The sequence below is a fragment of the Dasypus novemcinctus genome, chromosome 8, assembly GCF_030445035.2.
Source record: "Dasypus novemcinctus isolate mDasNov1 chromosome 8, mDasNov1.1.hap2, whole genome shotgun sequence".
Lineage (NCBI taxonomy): Eukaryota > Metazoa > Chordata > Mammalia > Cingulata > Dasypodidae > Dasypus > Dasypus novemcinctus.
Window position 1 is genome coordinate 123,206,123 of NC_080680.1, and position 13,924 is coordinate 123,220,046.

The 13,924-nt window shown below is 63.2% G+C and overlaps 1 protein-coding gene across 1 annotated transcript in view; it reads left to right on the plus strand.

Moving 5' to 3' along the window:
• The window catches only part of ANKS6 (ankyrin repeat and sterile alpha motif domain containing 6), a 51,867-nt gene that overhangs the window by 5,172 nt on the left and 32,771 nt on the right, over positions 1–13,924 (plus strand). Inside the window, 4 exon segments of the mRNA XM_058302622.2 lie at positions 6,072–6,574; positions 11,851–11,895; positions 12,504–12,708; positions 13,471–13,577. Coding sequence (XP_058158605.1) covers positions 6,072–6,574; positions 11,851–11,895; positions 12,504–12,708; positions 13,471–13,577 — 860 coding nt within the window.

The following is a 13,924-nucleotide window of genomic DNA, read 5'->3' on the forward strand; positions in this document are numbered from 1 at the left end:
TCATTTGTCTTTACCATTTCTCCCTTTTATTCAAGGTCTATTTCTAATTGCATCACCAGCTGGTGATGGTAGTAATCCCTTGGCACCAGGGAGGCTCATTCCCGGGAGTCATGTCCCATGCTGGGGGGGGGGGGGAAGATAATGCATTTACATACTGAGTTTGGTTGAGAGAGTGGCCATATTTGAGCAACATGGAGGCTCTCAGGCGGTAACTCTTAGGCACCCTGCAGTTCTAGGCCTAGTTGAAATTTCAAGTACACAGGCTCACAAGCATAGTCATCGATTGTATCTTAGTGTAACTGTAATCTGTGTGTGTGTGTGCACATGCACACAGTGGAGCATCTTTCCATTCATATGAGCCAGTTCTGTTTTCAAAAGGCACTGAAAACACTACATTCTTACCTACAGTCTTCTTGTCGTCACCCCATATTTTATCTCTCTGAGTACATTTCCAGGTGAGCCACTTTTATTTTGCATTATTTTCAGATATATTGTTTTCGATTGCTGCACGGCGCTCCATGGGGCAGAGCTGTGGCCTGCCTCACCATTTCCCAGTGCTCTGTCATCTAGATCAATCTCTAAACATACTTTGGGGACACGGCCCTGTTACGATGTGGGGGCCACCTGTTTGCACGGGTGTACTAAGGGCAGGCGTTGTTCACCTACCTGCCTGCTGGGATGCTTTCCCCTCAGACACCTGCTTTCTTATCCAGAACAGTCTGGGGTGACCACAGGCCTGTGGGGCTACTGGCTTTTCTTCTGAGGTCCCCTTTGGCTCTTGGTGACACCACCTCCCTCCTAGGCGGGAAACTCCAGGCAGATCCTCAGCCTGCATAGAACTCGAATCCGCACCCTTCTCCCCGCGCCCATGGCCTCAACCCCGACTCTTTCTGAGGTTTCTCCGGCCGCTCCAGGCTGCACCTGGAGGCTCACGGTGGGACCTCTCCCCATCCTCTCTCCTGTCTCCCGCAGCTTCCGACCCCCGGGGTCCTAAACTCTGCCAGGATGGTTCACCCAGACCTCCTCTGTGTCTCCCTCCCCATTGTTGTCCTTGTCTTTAATAACTAACCTCTATCGAGCATTTACTTTGTACTAAGAACACCAACTCCACTTGACAGTGAGAATCTGAGATTCAAGGAGATGACAAAATTTGCCCGTGAGCATTCCGCCCGTCAGGAGCAGGGCTGGGGTTCGTACCGGGGAGCCTGGCTGCAGAGCCCATGCCTCAGCCACGTTCTCCAAGCCCCTTCATCCCCTCCTGCACGCTAGGAAACGGCCCTCTTCCTCCCAGCTCAGCTTCCTCTGGGAAGCCTGCCATGATAGCGCCTCCTCTCTGGTCCCTGCACTGGGAAGGCCCCTGCACGGTATCCTTTGGCACCGCATTATAGCCCGTGGCTCTCCTGGGCGGTAGCCGAGCTGGCTGCACATCGCAATCAGCAGATGCTTTTTAAAAACTGCTCTTTTGAGATGTAACGCACGTGCTATATAGTAAAAACCACTGAATTGTACACGCTAAATGGGTGGATTGCGTAGCACAGAGTTGTGCAGCCACAACCACAATTAATTTTAGAACATTTGCATCATATCCAAGTGCAACCCTGACCCCTTTAAGCTGTAATGTCCCTGGTCCCCCATTTGCCTCAGCCCTAAACAGCTACCACTAATCTACTTCCTGTCTCTCTAGATTTCCCTACTCTGCACTTTGGTAGGAAAGGACTCATAACGTGGACTTTTGTGACTGGCTTCTCTCGCTTTGCATCATGTTTGGGGGGTTCATCCACGTTGCAGTGTGCAACAGAACAGCATTCCTTTTGTACAGCTGCATAGTATTCCATTGTATGTATACAGCACGTTTTCTTTATCCATTCACCCACTGAAGGGCACTCGGGGTGTTCCCCTCTTTTGGCGATTGTGAACAATGCCACTGTGGGAGTTCGTGTACGGGTTTTTGCGTGGACAAGTGTTTTCACTTCCCTTGGGGATATACCCAGGAGTGGCATGGCCAGGTCACTTGGTAACTCATCATTTGAGGAAACCGACTGTCCCCCCCAGTGGCAGCGCCCTTTTACGTTCCCATCTCCTCCCTGATACTTGGCATCCGCCGACTCTGCTGCTCTCGCCTTCCCAGTGGGTGTGAAGGGGCAGCTCGTCGTGACGGGCGTGGTTTTCCAAAGACAGATCCCAGAACCCCCTTTCTGGAGAGCCTGACTTTGAGGTGTGGGGCCGGCTGCCCAGTGTTTCTCCGGCCGGGTGGTTCTGGAGCCCGCGGCGGGGCGGACACTGCGTCCTCCACCCCTGGACGCTCACCAAGGCCCTCGGGGGGCGGCAGTGCCCGTCCCGCTTGGGTCCTGGCTGCGCGGGGGCCGGACTGGCCGCAGCTTCCTGCTGCCTGGTGACGGTCACAGCTCAGCTTGGAGCAGCTTCCTGCGGGGGACGCAGCCTGTCTCTCCCCGCGGATCGGGGCCGATGCAGGCATGCGTGTCGACACGGTCCAGTCCTGCGTACTTTGTCCCTGAATCTGCGTATTCCTCAGAATCCTCCTCAACACAGAGCTCCAGGCAGCCGCTGTGGACGTGAGCCCCTCTGCATCCTCCCAGCTCCGCGCCTCAGGGCTCGCCAGCGTGGAGGCCAGGCTGTAGAGGCCCTGCGCCTGCCCTCAGTTTGGTCCCTTGTAGGTGTTTTGGTATCAGAAGTAGTTACATTTTCTCTTAGTAATTAGGTTTATTTTCTTTCTCTTCTTAAGATAATAGATACTTTACTTGAGCACTTACTTGGTGCCAGGCACCATGCTGAGTGCTTTAAATGAATCACCTCGTTCAATCCACAGAAAGCTCCCCTTCTACAGAGAAAGAAATCTAGGCACAGAGAAGTTAAGTAACTTGCCCAAGACCACACAGCTAGGGAGTGGCAGAATCAGAATTCACAGCCAGGCAGGTGGCTCCCCAGCTGGTGCTCTCACTGCGCTGCAGCTGCCATTCAGCCACGGATCCCGGGACCCTTGCCCCATTTGCACGGTGTGGCCTCTCCGCCTTCTTACCTGTCCTTCCCTGCCCTTCACCCTTCTGAGAGGTGGGCATGGGTGCCAGGTCTTTCGGTGCAGGTGTTAATTGCTGAAATTGATTGATAATGATAGCAGCTCTCCAGAAAGCCCCACGCCCCCATCTCCAGTAATGACCTCTTAGGAGCGAAGCAGCCACCGGATTATCTCAGCCTTCAATGCTTTTCTGTCGTCAGCCTAATTGAGTGACCTCTGGGGTTCAGAGAGCATTCCAAATCTCAGAATTCCTGCGCCAGTCCATCCTTTTTCTTCCTTTGTAAAAGTTTGGAGTACTGGAAGAGCTGAGCTTCGGAAATTTTTGTTTTTAGGAGGTACCAGGGATTGAATTCGGGCCCTCGTGCCTGGGAAGCAGGCGCTCAACCACTGCGCCACACCTGCTCCCCCTGGAGATTTTTAGGTTCAAGTTCTGACTGTGTCGGAGGCTTTAGATTCATTGCCTTCCGGTGTCATCTTGAGCTTCCTCGTCTGTGACATGGGGATTATCAGTTTATCTCGTGGTTTATTGAGACCAGATGAGATAAACTGTGGCAGCACTTTGTAATCTGCTGCGAGGTTGTATGCTCGATTTCATCCCAGCCTTGATAGCTAAGCCGTGTCATCTTTTTTGAGTCTCCTCCATCGGAGGATGCCCAGGGCGTCAGCCTTGCCTGGCCGCCGGCTGAACCCTCCTCTCTCAGGTTAGGCCGTCTGTCCACTCATGCACTTGCTCACTGCTCCGTCTACTCATTCGCTTGCTCACCGCTCCGTCCGCTCAGTCACTCGCCTGAGATTTCCTGAGCGCCACCACGGGTCAGCCCTCGTGCCAGATGCTGGAGAACGAGGAGGCCTGGACCAGCCCTGCCCTTGGCAGGATCAGCTGTGTCCTAAGTAGATAAGGACAGAGAGTGCTGGGGGTGGGGGCTGGGGCGGGATGACAGGGAAGGAGAGAGCCGTGTCCATTCTCAGTCACCGTCCTGGTATTTCCCCCCCCACCCCACCCCGTTGTCTGTTCTCTGTGTCCATTCACTGTGTGTTCCTTTGTGTTTGCTTGTGTCTCTTTTTGTTGCATCATCTTGCTGCATCAGCTCTCCATGTATGCGGCGCCTCTCCTGGGCAGGCTGTGCTTTTTACATGTGGGGCGGCTCTCCATGCAGGGCACCCTCCTCGTATGTGGGGCTCCCTATGCAGGGGCACTCCTTGCGTGCGTCAGCACTGCACATGGGCCAGCTCCACACGGGTCAAGGAGGCCCGGGGCTTGAACCCTGGACCCTCCCGTGTGGTATGCGGACGCCCTATCGTTGAGCCACATCCGCTTCCCATACCGTCCTGTTCTTTAAAGTCACCGTGAACCTGACGGATGCTGCAAGCCAGGGTGAGACTCCTGAGAGCCTCAGGTCCCAGTCCTTCCATCAGCCGGCCAGTGCTCAGCCGTGTCCGTGGGTGCACCTGTGTGGAGACGCCTTACTGAATGCCTGTTGCCGCTTCATTGCACGGAGCTCGGCCGGCAGCACCGCAGCTCACGCCTGCAGGAAGCGTGCCTGACACGCATGTTTTCTCAACGCGCACCTCGCAGCCTCCTTACACGTAGCCACAGAAGGCCATGCTCGGGGGCTGCTTAAAACAGCACAGTCACCCGCCCCGAGCACAAAAGTGCCCCCACGCGGCTGAGCACGCCACGAGAAAGACCCGTCCAGAACGAGCGCCGCGGCGGGCGGGCAGAGCGCGGCCCCCGTCGGCCTCGGCTGGGAATGTGGTGTCGGGGGCGCCCATCTTTCGGTGCCAGTGACCGCAGAAGTGCTGCGAGCGTGGGGCTGGGGGTGACGAGTGCGTTTTGGTGGGCGCGGCTCCGCGAGGCTGGGGGAGGTGGGGAGCGACGAGCAGATGGCGGTTTGGGGACTGTGGTTTGGAGGCTGAGGGAGGATGGGCTGGAGGGGACCAGCCTGGGGGGGGGGGTCAGGCTTGCAGCTTCCCTGGGCTTTGCCCCCCCACCGTGCCACCCAGCGCCCCCTCCCTGGGCTGAGGTGAGCGCGCCGTTCAGCTTGGCGGCCCTGGAGGAATCTGTCAGTTCAGCAGAGCCCGGGCCGGCCTTGCCTCTGTCCCTGGGGGAGGGGGGGCCCGGGTTTAGAGGAGGCGCACGCCCGTGTCCAGAAAGGGGCAGCAGCAACCACGGGGGCCTGGGTGCAGGCGCGACCGCGGCGCCGTGCCCCCGGGAGCCCTGGCCCGCCGGCCCCTGTCTGCCGTCGCTCTCGCCTTGCCCCTCCGAGGCCCTGCCAGCCCCGAGCCTGGCCGGTGCGGCCGCAGCAGGACGGGCCACCCTTCTGCGGGGCCGGCTTCGGGCGAGGCGGCAAGTGGAGGACATGGTTTTGCCGGGATACTGCCCCTGCTGTCGCCTTGCTGGTCCCGGAAGTTGGGGGCCGCTTGTCTGTCCCCCGGCCCCTGCACACACCAGTCCTGGAGGAAGGGCTGGTTCCCAGACGCCTGCAGCGAGCGTCCTGGCCAGCAGGCGGCAGCAGCGCCCACGCCCCCCCTTGTCCCCTGTCATCCCCCCCTGCCCCTCCGCGTGGGATCCTGGGCCCAGAACCCTGTGTGTGTCGAGGGAGGGGCCCTGCCCTTGGGGAAGTCAGAGAGCACGAACGGCTGCAGAGCAGAGTAAGACGAGCGCCGTGAGACTTGGGGGGCCGCATGTGGAGCGGCCCTGGACCCTGGGCTCCCCGCCCCCGTGCCCGCCCTTGCCGGCTGTGTGGCCGTGCGCACCCCACCAAATGTAACAGAGCCTGACCGCTGACGTTTACGCCCGCCCAGCCCTGTTCCAGAAGCTTCGTACGTCCTGGGTCCTTAAGTCCTCAAAACCCTCGAAGTGACTGCCCCCAGGCTCCCATTTTACAGGTGGGGAAATGGAGGCACGGAGAGCCTACAGCCTCAAGGCCACGCAGCCAGTGGCGGGCAGGCAGTTGTCCTTGAATGCTGAACGCCAGGGAGGTGCCCTGGGTCCTCGCCGGCGCCGCGTGCCGCTGACGCCCCGTCTCCCCGGCAGGTCCGGGCACGTGAGCGTGGCGCACCTGCTCCTGGACCACGGCGCCGACGTCAACGCCCAGAACCGGCTGGGGGCCAGCGTGCTCACCGTGGCCTCTCGGGGCGGCCACCTGGGCGTGGCGAAGCTGCTCCTGGAAGCCGGCGCCCTCCCGGACCCCCAGCAGCCGGCGGGCGCGCCGCGGGGGGCGGGGGCCGGCGGGGACGAGCTGCTGGGCGTCACGGCCCTGATGGCCGCCGTCCAGCACGGGCACGAGGCCGTGGTGCGGCTGCTGCTGGAGTGGGGGGCTGACCCCAACCGCGCCGCCCGCTCGGTGGGCTGGAGCCCGCTGATGCTGGCCGCGCTGGGCGGGAGGCTGGGCGCCGCGCAGCAGCTGGTGGAGAAGGGGGCCGAGCCCGACCACCTGAGCGCGCTGGAGAAGACCGCCTTCGAGGTCGCGCTGGACCGCCAGCACCGGGACCTGGCCGCCTACCTGGACCCGCTGACCACCGTCCGGCCCAAGACAGGTGAGCCCGGGGCGCGCCGGGGCGCGTGTAAGCCGTCAGCGCCGAGGACCGCCCGCTGGCCCTTCCGGGGAGGCCGGCCCTGCAGGCCGCGCGCTGTGCGTGAGAAGCGAGGGCGTGCATCGGGGCGCGTGGCCCAGAGAGCCAGGAAAGCTGCGCGGCAAGGGCCCTCCCGGGCCAGCCGGCTCCCACCCAGACCGTGCACTTTCTCTGTGACGGTCCGGGGAGGAAGTCCCTTGGGCGTCTCAGGCTCCTCCCTGGAGGCCGCTCAGTGCTCCAGCGAGCTGTCCGCGCACAGACGTGGCCGTGTGCCCCTAAAGCGATGGCTGTAAAAGCCGGCAGCGGGCAGGCGTGGCGTGCCGGCCTCCGCTGGCCAACACCGGGCTAGGACGACACGCCTGAAACTCCGCCCGGCGAGCGGCCCCAGGCTGGCCCCTACCAGACTCGGCCCCTCCAGAGGTTTCACAAACGCTGGTTTGCGTGCCCTGTTTCTGTTTTCTTTTTCCCTCCCAGTGTCCTTCAGAGGAGGGTCTGCCCAGCCCCTAGCGCGTCCGCCACGGGCTGCGCCGCTCGTCAGAGCCGCTGTTCACGGGGCGCGGTCGGGCCAGCAGCAGGCTGCAGTGGTCAGCGTTTAGGGCCCAGAGGTTACGCATTTGGAGAAAAGGGTCTTCAGACAGACTGACCTTGGGGTGTCCACACCCGTCCAGAGACGACACAGTCGTCCTGCTGTGAAAAGATGCCGCCCGCTTGGAAAATGCCCAAAGGACATACCGTCTATACATAGATCAGTACAACAAAGAGGGCAAAAAGCCGAGGGTTGGTAAATCTGGGCATTTGGACAGTGCAGGGGCTCTTAACCTTCTCTGTTCCACGGACCCCTTTGCCAGTCGGGTGAGAACCACGGAGCCCTTGCTAAGTCCACACGCTGCTGTGTGTCATTTAATAAACAGACCGCCCGTGCATCCACATGTCCCCACGAGAATAAGGTTTTTCTTGAATTTTCAGTTCAAGCTCACGGACCCCCTGGAATCTCCCTGGTTAAGAAACCCTGGGGTGGGGACTTGGTGGGGGTTTTCTGTAGAGATTTTGTATTATTTTTGCAACCGCCCTACAAGTTTGAAATTATTTCAAAATAAGAAATTAAAAAAAGAATACACCATCCCATCCGAACAGCTCTGCAGGAAAGATGTTTTAAAAACCTGTAATGACAGAAATGGCAAAAATAAAGACACCCAGGCAGAAAGGAGCAAGAAAAGAAGCGTGGGAAAACCGCGCTGAAGCCAGGGGACCGCTTACCTTGTACAGGTTGGGAAACTGAGCCCAGAGAAGGCAGAGGCTTGTCCAAGGTCACACAGCGGTTAGTGGCTGAGCAGGTGGCGCTCAGAAGATGGGGTGGCAGTGGTTCAGGGGAGGAGCTCCTGGATGTGTCCCCCACCCAGGTCCACCCCTCAGGCCCCTGGCTGCTGAGCCTGTCCCCTTGTCCACTAGTTGGGGTGAACGATGGCTGCTGCAGGGCGGGCACGAGCTGGAAGCCGGTTAGCCCCTGGTGCGGTGCAGTGCGGGCGCTGATGAAGGGGCGCGTTGGAAACCAGGGCTCCAGCCTCCTGGTTTCCTTTTCCTTTGCGCAAGGCCGCCGCCCCTCTTTAAGGGCTCGCTGGCTGGCTGGCTTTGGGGGCCGCGGTGGGGAAGGCTCCTGCCCGTCTCTGGTCCCCGCGGCACCCAGCACACCTGTCAGGCCGAATCTCCCCTCGCCCTTGTGGGGCCCTTTCGGGGTGTCAGCCTCTTGGGGTGTCAGCCATTTGCAGGTGTGGGACGTCAGGCCCAGAGTTCTTACAGTGGAATAGCCCAGGGGGTGGACCCCCGTGGCTGCCCCGCTGGGCGTGGACCCCCACGGCTGCCCCGCTGGGCGTGGACCCCCACGGCTGCCCCACTGGGCGTGGACCCCCCATGGCTGCTCTGCTGAGTGTGGACCCCCCGTGGCTGCCCCGCTGGGCGTGGACCCCCCCATGGCTGCTCTGCTGAGTGTGGACCCCCCGTGGCTGCCCTGCTGGGCGTGGACCCCCACAGCTGCCCCGTTGGGCATGGACCCCCCATGGCTGCTCTGCTGAGTGTGGACCCCCCGTGGCTGCCTTGCTGGGCGTGGACCCCCACGGCTGCCCCGCTGGGCATGGACCCCCCCCCGTGGCTGCCCCGCTGGGCGTGGACCCCCCCGTGGCTGCTCTGCTGGGCGTGGACCCCCCGTGGCTGCCCTGCTGGGCGTGGACCCCCGTGGCTGCTCTGCTGGGCGTGGACCCCCCGTGGCTGCTCCGCTGGACGTGGAACCCCCTGTGGCTGCCCTCCTGGGCGTGGAAGCCCCTGTGGCTGCCCCGCTGGGCGTGGACCCCCGGTGGCCGCCTGGTTGGGCATGGCCCCCCGTGGCTGCCCTGCTGGGCATGGCCCCCCGTGGCTGCTGAGCGTAGACCCCCCCGTGGCTGCTGAGCGTGGACCCCTGTGCTGCCCCACTGGGCCTTTCCTTCTCTTTCTCCTCCGGGAGGCACGGGGTCCCCGCAGCCTGCTCTCGAGCTGCCCCGTGTGCCCAGGGCAGGCTGAGCTCCGCACCCGAGGCGGGAGGCTCATTTTCCTGAGGCACGGAGGCTCTAGACGCACCGGGGGCTGAGCCGTCGCAGCTGCCGCGCCCCCCGGCCCTGCTCCCCTTGTCGCCTGTGACGGGCTCACAGCCCGGGTCGGCCGGCGGGACCAGGTCGGGGCTACAGGTGCCGACGCCGCCTTCTCCGTGGTGCCCTGCTCTCCCGCTTTGCGCCCGGGGGCCTCGGGCACACGAGCATGCCTTCGGCATGTCCGTCTCCTCTCCCAGAAAGCCGTCCTGCCACGGGCACTTAGCTCGTGAGCCTTCCCCGCCCCCGGCGCGGCGCATGGAGAGCGTGCAGTGAGGGGGGTGGTGCCCGCTGGGGGCCGGGCACGGCTGGGGGCCATCAGTGACCCCCACCCCTGTCCTTGAGCAGCTCGGCCCCGCGGGGGAGAGACAAGGGAACGGTGCCCCTGTGGCAGGTGGCAGGCGAGCGTGAGGGAAGACGGAAAAGCGGGGCCAGGTCAAGGTGGTGGGCTGGGGGTGAGGGAGGCGGGTGGGCTCCTGGAGAAGGGGGTTTCAGGGGCGAGGGGCACCCGCAGGCAGAGGCTTGGTGCTGTCAATAATGACAGAGATTACTGATGAACAATAAGAGTCCCCACCTCTTCCTGTGAGATGCCAGGGAGCTGTGCCCCCCTTCCGGATCTCGGGGCTCCCCTGGTCTCTCCTTTGACTTAGCAGCAGGACAGGGCACCCAGTGGCTGGCACTGTCATCGTGACACCCCCTGCCCCCCACCCACTGTGGCAGCAGGGGGGAGGGGAGCAGTTTCTGCTCCTTGGGCTGGGGCGGGGTCCCTGGAGCTGCCCTTGGCACAGCTGAAGCCCAGGGCAGGGACCCGCCCAGGGCCACTGGGCATCGGCCGCCGCCCGGGCTCAGGCCGGCCTCGGACCCCGTTAATGTGCCCCGGGTGGTTGCTTAGCAACATCCCCCAGCCCGCACGGCCACTTTGCTGCCTCAGGGTCTTGGCCCGGAGAGTCTGCGTCCACGGCAGCGCTGACACTGCAGCCCTTCGAGGCGCAGCCTTTGGCGCCGCCCGCCCGGGCTTTCTCAGGAGCGACGCGGGGACCGCGGGCCGCCGGCTTCCTCGGTCGTGTCGGCCTCTCCCGTCTGGAAATGCTCTTTGGGGGGGCGCTGGCAGGGGTCAGGGTTAGCAGCAGAGCCAGGAGGCCTGTCACGGGGAGTCGTCCACACGCTTGGGGTCCCGCAGGCCTGACCCCGCAGGGCGGGCCGCAGGCGGGGGCTCGGAGCGCAGGGGCGGCACAGGCCTGCGGGCTTCCCTCTCCTTTTAGAAATCTCAGCCGTTCCTCCTAGAGCCCCAGCCAACTGGACGAGGCCCCCCACCTTGGGGAGGAGCGTCTCCTTCCCACCCCCGAGATCCCTCCGCAGCCACGGGGAGGCCGGCATTGGGCCAAGCGCCCCGGCCCCCTAGCCCGGCCAGCGCGGACGCACGTTAACCGGCACCGGGTCCCGGTCGCTTCGGGAATGGGCCCTTGCGGCGTCTGGAGCATTTTCCCCCCATCGCTGTCGTCACGCTTTCCCTGCAACAGCCAGGCAAAGCGGGCATCGTCCCCACGGCCACCACGAGGAGACAGCCCGTGTGGACACTCGGGACCCCTCGCGCTGACCCCAGCGTCCTCCCAGCTGCCCCGGGGGCTGGCCGGGGCCAGAGTCTTCCCAGGTCACGGTCCCCTCCCGCAGCCGCTCCACCCCCGGGATCAGGTGGAGGCGCAGGGCATCCTGCACGGGGCGCCCCCAGCTCCCAGCCATGAGGATGACCTTGCCGACAGGTGGGCGCCCAGTCACCTGGGCTCACAGGTGGTGTCGGACAAGCAGGTGGGAAGCGCGGGGCGGGCGCAAGGCCCAGCGGGGGGGGAGGCCTGAGGGCACCTGCCTGGGGCTGGGTGCAGGCACCCAGGTGGCAGGCGCCCAGGTGTGCAGGCACGCAGGTGGGCAGGCACTCAGGTGGGGAGGCATGTGCAGTCACCCAGGTGGCAGGCACCCAGGTATGTAGGCATCCAGGAGTACAGACACCCAGGTGGGCAGGCACCCAGGTGTACAGACACCCAGGTGTGCAGGCACCCAGGTGGGCAGCTGCCTTTAGGGAATTCCACCTGTAACTGGGCAGGGGTGACCGTTGCATTCACATTCAGGTTGCATCTTATTTGGGAAGAGGTGAATTTGAACGTTAGCTCTTTGGGGCCGAATCCGGGACGCCCCTCAGGGATCACCGCTCAGCCTCTTGGGGCCCTTTGCTTTTTGGAATTTTCTCCTAGGCATAGATTTAGGTTTTAGAAGAAAGGAATCACTGTTTCTTGTTAAAACGTTCACAGGACCCGGTGTTTCCAAGACCACGCTTTTCCATCGTACCCCACACCAAGGTGTGGGTGACTCAGAAACGATCGCTTTCCTCGTCTAGGACCAGGGCACAGAGCTGCCTCTTGTTCGTGGATTTTTGGCCAAACGTCCTCCCGACGTCCATCCGGAGGTGTTTCCAGGCCTTCTTTTCTAATAACGTCCCTAACGTAGGCCTTGGGGTACGCAGCTCTTGAGAAGCAGCTCAATTTAAAAGCCAGAGGCTGCGCTGCTGCACCCGGGAGTCTTCTGTCACGTCCACCTTCCCGTGGCTAACTTTTAAAATCTCTGTTTATCCAGATGAAGAAAAAAGACGCCCCGATATCTTCCATGCGTTGAAAATGGGTAAGCACCTTAGAAAATCTGTTTGGATGTTTAGGCCACTTTCTCCCAGCCTAGTATTGGCAGCACCTCTCAGGGCCACCCAGGGTATTTGAGAAATAAACTGGCGATTTGCTCACTAAACCTGCAGCATCACACTGGACAGCTCAGAGCCTGGAGCTTGTGCTGCTAACCAGTGCCGCACGTCCTTCCAGAACCTTGCCGCTCCCCCTGCCAGGCCCTGCGCCCGCCCCCAAAATGCCCTGCGGCCCACCCACCCCCTTCAGCGTGTGTGTGGCGATGGTGCCTCCACCTCCAGGAAGCCCTCCCTGATGCCCAGCGAGGCAGGCACTCTCCCCCTGCGTGCGCCCTGCCCTTCCCTGGCCATCGTCTCCATCGCTTCGTCTCTTCTAAGGCACCGGCAGCTCTGTCTTTTGGTCACGCTCCGTGTGTCCTCATCCCTGTCCTCGCCAGATGAGGGACCCGGGAGGGGGACCCATCTTGGAAGTGCCCCCGATGCCCGTGGCGCAGGGCAGGGGCAGGCTCGGGCATGCTGGTTCCGCGAGCCCCGGGAGGAAGAGGCCTGCAGCACCAGGCCCTCAGTCACCAGGTCCCCCGGCCGGTGTCCGCAGGAAACTTCCAGCTGGTCAAGGAGATCGCCGACGAGGACCCCAGCCACGTCAACACAGTCAACGGGGACGGGGCCACCCCGCTGATGCTGGCCGCCGTCACGGGGCAGCTGCCGCTGGTGGAGCTGCTGGTGGAGCGGCGCGCCGACGTGGACAGGCAGGACGGCGTGCATGGCTGGACGGCCCTCATGCAGGCCACCTACCACGGGTGAGCGCCCGGAGGCGGCGGGGAGAGGCCGGGCCGGGGAGCGGCTGCGCAGGCCCGTTTGCTCCGGCCTCCCGCCCTGCCGGCTTCGAGTTCCTCTTTCCCTGCCCCTGGGTCTGGCTGGTGGCGGTCAAAACCCAGGCAGCAGGGGACCTGACGGGGCGGGTGGGTTTCTCACCCGGTCAGTTGAGTTGAGAGGGTGCCCGGTTAGCGGCCCGTGTGTGCCGAGCTGTCCCCACGTGGAACCAGCCCGCCCGCCCCACTGTCCTTTTGGAGACTCGTCGGCAAGGCTCTCGGGGACCCTCCCCTGTGGCCCAGGCCTCAGTTTACCCCTGCTCTGGAGTCGCTCCCCTGACCCTCCCAGCAGGGCGGGGGCCGTCACCTCCCGGAGGCCTTCTCGGGGTGAGGCACGGGGCCCCAGAGGCCAGGTCCTCCTGGGGGGCCTCCCCCCGCCCCGGTTCAGGAGGCTGCTGTCGCTTCCCTGCGTCGTGTCTCACGAGCCTCCAGCTTCCGTCCGGGCATCTCAGCCTGGGCGAGGGGCTCCGATCTGGGGCCGTGGGCAGGGGAGGTTTGGGCAGAGCCCTCGGCGCTCATCCTTTCCTGGAAGGCGCAGCACCAGGTGAGCAGCAGCCGGCGTCCCCTGCCAGCGCGGCGGGGGAGGACGGGCGCGCCTCGCCATGCCCTTCCCAGACACCCCGCGGTGCCAGCGCCCGGCTGTCCCCCTGCGCCCAGTGGGCATGACCCTGCTTCCTGTCTCTTCCCCAGGAATAAAGAAATCGTCAAGTACCTGCTCAACCAGGGGGCCGACGTCTCTCTCCGCGCCAAGAACGGGTACACGGCCTTCGACCTGGTGATGCTGCTGAGCGACCCGGGTGGGTTGTTTCAGGAAGTGTTGGGGATCCGCCCGGCCTCTGCCTGCGGGAGTGACGCTCGCCGCCCGCTCCGGGACCCACGTGGCGGGCGCCCGCGCGCTGGGGGGAAGCCAGCTTCCAGCCCCGAAGCGCGCTGCGCGACTGCGGCAGCCACCGTCCCTCCCCGGCCAGGAGCGGGCTGGGACCAGGGGGTCCCGCCATTCCCCTGCGCGACCTTCTAGTAGCCTCCAGGGAGGGGAGGCGAGCAAGGTGTGGGTCTGGCTCTGCACCCCACGAACCCGCTATTCTGGGAGCCAGAACCTCTGGGTGCTGCAGAGGAAACAGTGTTCTTGGACACACAGCATCAG